The 6,215-nt window shown below is 41.4% G+C and overlaps 1 protein-coding gene across 2 annotated transcripts; it reads right to left on the minus strand.

Annotated features, from left to right (window-relative positions):
- Positions 1–896: 896 nt before the first annotated feature.
- Positions 897–5,599, minus strand: LOC104456134 (protein SIEVE ELEMENT OCCLUSION B). Of its 2 annotated transcripts, none has more exons than XM_039300900.1 (7): positions 5,296–5,599; positions 4,962–5,033; positions 3,990–4,444; positions 3,592–3,638; positions 3,379–3,509; positions 1,826–2,368; positions 897–1,680 (listed from the first exon to the last, which is right to left on the minus strand). In XM_039300900.1, the coding sequence occupies exons 1-7, from the start codon at positions 5,530–5,532 to the stop codon at positions 1,168–1,170; spliced, it is 1,998 nt and encodes a 665-aa protein (XP_039156834.1). In that variant the 5' UTR covers positions 5,533–5,599; the 3' UTR covers positions 897–1,167. The 2 variants fall into 2 exon arrangements, with proteins under 2 accessions (XP_039156834.1, XP_010069169.1); XM_010070867.2 differs by having other exon boundaries at positions 3,592–3,686.
- Between the last annotated feature and the right edge of the window lie 616 nt (positions 5,600–6,215).

The raw sequence follows: 6,215 nt of genomic DNA on the forward strand, positions 1-6,215 counted from the left end.
TCCTCATGGTTTTTATGCAAAACAAGTTCTGAGGTTGCTGTACAGCAATTTTTATACAAAACAGGTTCCAATATAAATAGAGTTAATCCTGGAACCGGACTGGAAAAATTGGGTGGGTAGGGTACAAGGTCCAATACAAAAAGGGTTGGGTATAGGGTCCAAAAAAAGAGAACCGGTTATAACAGGGTTGGGTACAGGGTTCAGGTCTGACCCTACCCACCCTAGACCCGATCACCCCTAGTTCATGGTAGTTAGTGAGCCTATCACTATAGGCTTATCAATGTATCCAAAACTTACTATTCATTTTACATAAAATAGTGAATGCCTGAAGCACAAATCGACCAGAGGTTTGCTCAAAATATAATTTGAACTTATTACCAATTGCTGTGTGGTATGCGACTAATGTTCACGTCTCCAAAGAGTTGTAGTACTGTTGTGGGCTATATGGACTCTCTCCCCCTAATTATAGTCTTTCATCCCCCAGGCCAAACTTGTCAAGCTAGTTCTTACCGAAAGAGATATCTGCTAGTCGCCGACTATATATTTAAGTTGAACACAAAAAATCATTTGTACTTGATATGTAACATCAAGGGAACTTAACATTCAAATGGGGTTTTGAGGAATTCTCTAAAGTTTGTGGTATTGCACGTATTTACTCACTTTTAAAAATTAGAGTTTCGTGACTTCTATCTTTGAAATATCTTAGTTCAAAGAAACTTGATTGATTCGTTGATTTAAGTACGATATGAGAATTCCGATTTCGCAATCTGAGAAATTAGAATAGCATAGATTAATTCCTTCTCTAATATAAATGATCGTATGTGGATGGTACCGGACGAAGGGAAACATACAGGCTAAGGACAGGCTAAGGAACAAGAATCTTGCTACAAGACAATACACATAACATAGTCAATCTCTATATTTATTCGATGAAATGGCAGTAAGGCCCTGAGAGGCTCTTACGGCCCGAAGCACAATCGCATTACAACCCATACGAAAGTAAATACCAGTTAGCTCTCTCGTTAACAGAGAGGCTATTATTAACACACCACACTAGTAGAACACACTTGTCACACCTCATACACTCCACAGCCAAACATGCTTCGAACTGAAGGTTTCTTCTCAGTGTCGGCATCGGCTGAGGCCTTCGCGCGTCGCGAGCCCCCTTCAGTCGGAGTCGGAATGGCAACACTCAAGGCAAAGATCCATGAGCTGGTTACAGAGAGGGCAGTACAAATCCTCGAGATCGGGAAACTGCGGCACGCAGACGTGCAGGCACTTGGACTGCTGTTGAGCGTCTTCATACTTCTTCTCGAAACCTTTTGCAAGATCTGTCCACCCATCCTTGGCTTGATCCCTCACCAATCTTAAATCACTCGAAAGACCCACAAGCCGCAGCTCCAGATCTTGCCGTTTGGTGAGTATTGCAACCCCGCCTCTTCGACAGGCTCGGTAGACTTCACTCATCTCGTATACCATGCGATCAAGCAATGCGTCACCGCCTTTTTTCTGAATTTGTAGATCTTGCAACCTAGTGATCAAGCAACTCCTTAAGAGGATGCGGAAGTGCTTCATATCGTCAATGAGAACTTCCTTAAAGTTACGAACTCCGTCGCGGGCATCACCTGCTACCTCCACAGCAGGAAGTCCTCCCGAAAACAATATGTACTCATCCTTAACCTGTATGATCATGACAAACGTTAGGTGTAAGATTAGTAAATCCCATACAAAGCATGAAGTCGAAGTCGAAATTAGCGCAGGAAAACAGTGCGCACGCCCGACTAAACCTATCGCCAGACAGTTTTAGAAAGATGAGCGTGTTTACCGCATCTAATGTACTTTCCGGTTCACTTAATAGAAGCTGAAACCAATTCCGTCGGCCCCTCCACAGAAGGGTACTTTCATTCCCTGTGTAAGGGAAAGCATCTGTCTCCCGTAGCCGGAGCATGGGCATGGCATCTGTGTTCTCCACCCAACCAAGAGAGTCCAACACCACAACCATGGTTTCTCGCTTGAAATGCCACTCTTCCTTGATATATCTAGCGGCGAACTTATTCATCTTACGAGGGTCTACCACAAATGCCCATGGCCTTACAGACTCGAAGCTCGGCAGCGCTTCCAATTTGTCTTGCCCCGCATCCACAATAGGAATCCAAACAAGCTCATACCGTGTCTCGGAGACAGTCACTGTCTCCTCCACCTTTTTCTTTTGAGATTCGGACTCCATTTGAATCGGGACAATCCCACCTTTTGGGCTTTCCTGACGACCCTTATGTATGCTCTCAATAATCGCAATGTCAAATTCAGGGATTTTTTGGCCCGAAATTATCAGCAATACAATCTTCTTCCTGAACAACTCATACTTGACCTGCATATGTCCAATGGAGAAAAGAAGAGAGTGAATGAGTCGGTTAGTAATATAAGCATAGGCAATCACAGAGTCAGAATAACCAATGAGTTTAAATACTTCCAAAGATCAACAAAGACATATCTAAGCATTAGTTGAATTTTTCTATTTTGGTCTCTATCTGGTACTCTGGTAGGATATCATGTACACTTTACCAGTTAACTGTCACATTCATATAATAGTGTTAAACAGGGTGATCAGTCTGGACACATAAAGGATGGTGGCATACTCTCCCTCCTCTATGACATAAAGAGCTTACAGAAAATATCTAAACAAGCAATCGATAAATGGAGAATTTCTCGGCATCCTGCCTCCTGGAAAATGAATAATCATGAGACTTGAAGAATATAATGTGGCCTGGAAACATCTTTCTTTTGCCAGAAAGACAGTAAATACGCCCACAAATAACTCAAACATAAATGATGCCTGCCGATATTTGTTCCAAGACTATCAAGGTGGTAAAGACTACAGACCATGACCTCAGTTTCTCATACATGACAACTGATGCTTCCTCCTGGCCCCCGTTCTCTCTCTATCTCTTTCCCCCACCAACATGCGCATACAAATGGATTGGCCAAGGAAGGTAATTTTAATGTTTTCATAGTAAATTGTCACTGCTGAATTTTACTACGAAGTCTTTAATGTTGGAATATCTATATAGCCTTATATTTTCCAGGACAAATATGACATCATCATAAAAATAGCTACAGAAGCATTTCGCGTGGTAAACCAGCTTTCAGTGCAACCAACGAAGAGTAGACATCGGGTCTGATAAAGTGAAAAGTGTATAGTTGGACTGAATCCTGTAGTATAATCACAAACTTTGCAATGTACCTCTGGGGACGATCAAAGTGAGATCCACTCATTTTCTTTTTTTCCGCTACAAAATCAAATTGACAATTCTGCTGCATGGAATTCCTAGAAAATAGATTGAAGAAGGGGCAAAAAGGGAGATTCTGCAGAGGGCAAACCGGCTTGTTACTGGGACCAGGAGCAAATGGATTCTGTTTGGAATCGTCCGCAAGCAGTAATCTCAGAAAGTCTGCAATATCCACAGCAGCTTCGACGTCTTTCACGTACTTCTGATATTCCTCCATGTTGCCTAACATCAATGAAATGGAGATCAAGCTGTCTGACACTAGAAGAAGTCAAACACACTAAATCAACTATCCAGGGATGGCTACCTATTTGTTCCTTGCAGGCAGTGACCGCTAGGCGAACAGCTTTCCTCCTGTCCGACACACTCAGCTTAAGATTTTCCAGTTCTGATGTTATAAACCTGAGGTCATTGCCATAACTATAAATCACTAGGCCAGAAAGCAGAGCCCCATCTTATGCGTCACCATGTTGTACCAGGAAATCATAAGAGTCATAGACAAGGTATATAGCAGAGCAAGTGCATATGAACAGCTCATGATTCGAATGTGAGTGTCATGTTACCTCATGTTTCAAAATCCAAAAGGGTCTTAATAACAAAGACACAACAGGAGAATAAAAGGTGTATTTCCTCTTGGGCACTACCGGAAACATATAGCGTGGTCATGCAGTATCTGAGAAACAAATCAAGAAGCCGCGATCGTACATTGTACTGACACTGATGGTCTGGGCAAAAATGTTCGCCGCAGCCAGAATGGCGATGATGGTCTCGCAGCTCCACCGAGGTATTGATTGGAATGCTCTTGCCAATTCAGGCAGGTGCTTCCCACGGTACTGATACACCAGCTGGGTGAGATCAGACAAGGAAGTGGTCAACTCACAGAGGTCTTTGACCACATCGTTGAGAGGTTTTATCGCCACCTTGTTGCCGTCGGATATGACCTTCTTCTTCAATGATCTCAGGGCTTTCCAGAGGTAATCGGACATGGCATTTCTGCCCTCAGGGGGAGCTTCCGAGGCATACCAGAAGTCGCCGTATTGCAGAGCGAAGGCTGCGAGGACGAGCAGGACTTGCGTGGTCCATCGATAGCTTCGTAGCTTCTGGAATATCGCTTTCCACGTCTCTTCCATATTTTTGAATTCCTTGGCCTGGCATGTCATCTGAAGAAGGAGAACAAGATGATGATGATTTGGACTTTTTTTTTTTTAGATAATCAAGGATCCGCCTAAGTCCCTTTCGGGGGCTCACAGCCTTAGTAACACCCAATGGCACATTCTGATGATTTGGACTTTTTATCCTTCTCAAATCAATTAAAAACATCTCAAACATATAAACGGATAATAATAATAATCCTGATTAAGTACTTATTTTTCAATTCTTGTATATTAATTTTCCTAATTTTGGCGAGAAATTTATTTTAAAAGAAAATATAATTCACTTTATAATTTTCCTAATATTCGGTTTCAAAGAATGTAAACGCCCTCGTAAATACCAAAACATGCATGAATCACGGCCTCACCCACTTATATCGACATTGCGAGCCGTACCATCGTGTGCATGGAGCCTCTCCTTATGTGCGTAAACGGGTTTGCATGTATTTGTGGGAAATAATTATTTTGCACAGGTTTGGATATCCCGTGTCCTAAGGAAAAAAAAATAATGATAACAATAGAAAACCTGACAGTTGATGCACTCGATCAGCTGTAATATGTCGCTCGAAATATTGATTCCCGGGGCCTTTGAAAGATCCTGCGACGATAAAGTCTAAAGCGATTAGGAGCAACTTCTACAAGGTTCAATTCTAAGAATTACACTAGCCTTTCTGTTACTTAATTGACCATCCGAATATTATTTAAATGAATGACAATTTTTAAATTACATGGGGTTATTTGAATCTTTCGGTTCCAATAATCGAACGGATGCACGAAGCCGTGCATTAGGAATGACATTTTTGGATAATGAGGAAAGTCAAATTCGATATTAAGAAATGAGATCGATCCCTATTCGATACCCCTTTGGGAACGTTTTCCCCATCGACGAACTGGGTTGCGACAGAAATGATGTTCTTGACGATTCCGTGGAGATTATCCACTTTGCATTTTGCTTCTTCGGAGTAATCATATGAATGTCCTCCTATGACCGAATCTATGAACTGTTGGTGGTCTATGATGTGGAAACTGAGCGCAGTCTTCGGCTTGTTGTCGCCGCCGCCGAAGGGAGAGGGGACAGACAACGCGCGTTTATCCATGTATCTTCAACGGCGGAAGGAAGAAAGCAAGAGATCAAGTGAGGTTAACAAAAGGATGAAGTAGAAGATGGACGTGCGTGCTTGTTTTCTCTTGCGTCCGTCTCTTTTTATAGCCAACGGTGCAGCACAACGCATGCATGCAAAATGGGAGAATGACGTTGATTGGTCCCACCTTAATTAAACCCTTTAACCAAATATGTTTCCTTAACAAAAGCACCTTCATTAAGGGGACGCAGTATAGAGAACTTTGGATGTCAGTATGTCAAGATCCCAACCTCAGGGAAACGATATGATCGCTGAATTATCAACTGTAGGAGTTCAATGCATCAGGTATGCAAAAAATGAACACAGAAGATTACAAATATGAGAAATCGAATCTTTTGATATGAGATAGTAATAGGGTCATCAAAATGGGCCATTAACTCATTTTTATTAAAGTGAATCATAAATGAGTCAACTCAAATTTGTTATATAAACTATAATGTGTTTTGAAAAGAGAATTTCAAGATAAATAAATTTAAATGGGTCTGTCTTGAAATCCATGCCCATATAACCAGAAGAATAAAGATGAAAATGCCCAAGAAAATAAATTAAAATTTTAAAAAAATTATGAAATATATTATTAAAAATTATTCATGTCAGTAGAACGGTTGGTGTTCACATCAGCGAATTCTTGCCAAAAT

This window comes from Eucalyptus grandis, chromosome 8 (assembly GCF_016545825.1).
Source record: "Eucalyptus grandis isolate ANBG69807.140 chromosome 8, ASM1654582v1, whole genome shotgun sequence".
NCBI classification, from domain to species: domain Eukaryota; kingdom Viridiplantae; phylum Streptophyta; class Magnoliopsida; order Myrtales; family Myrtaceae; genus Eucalyptus; species Eucalyptus grandis.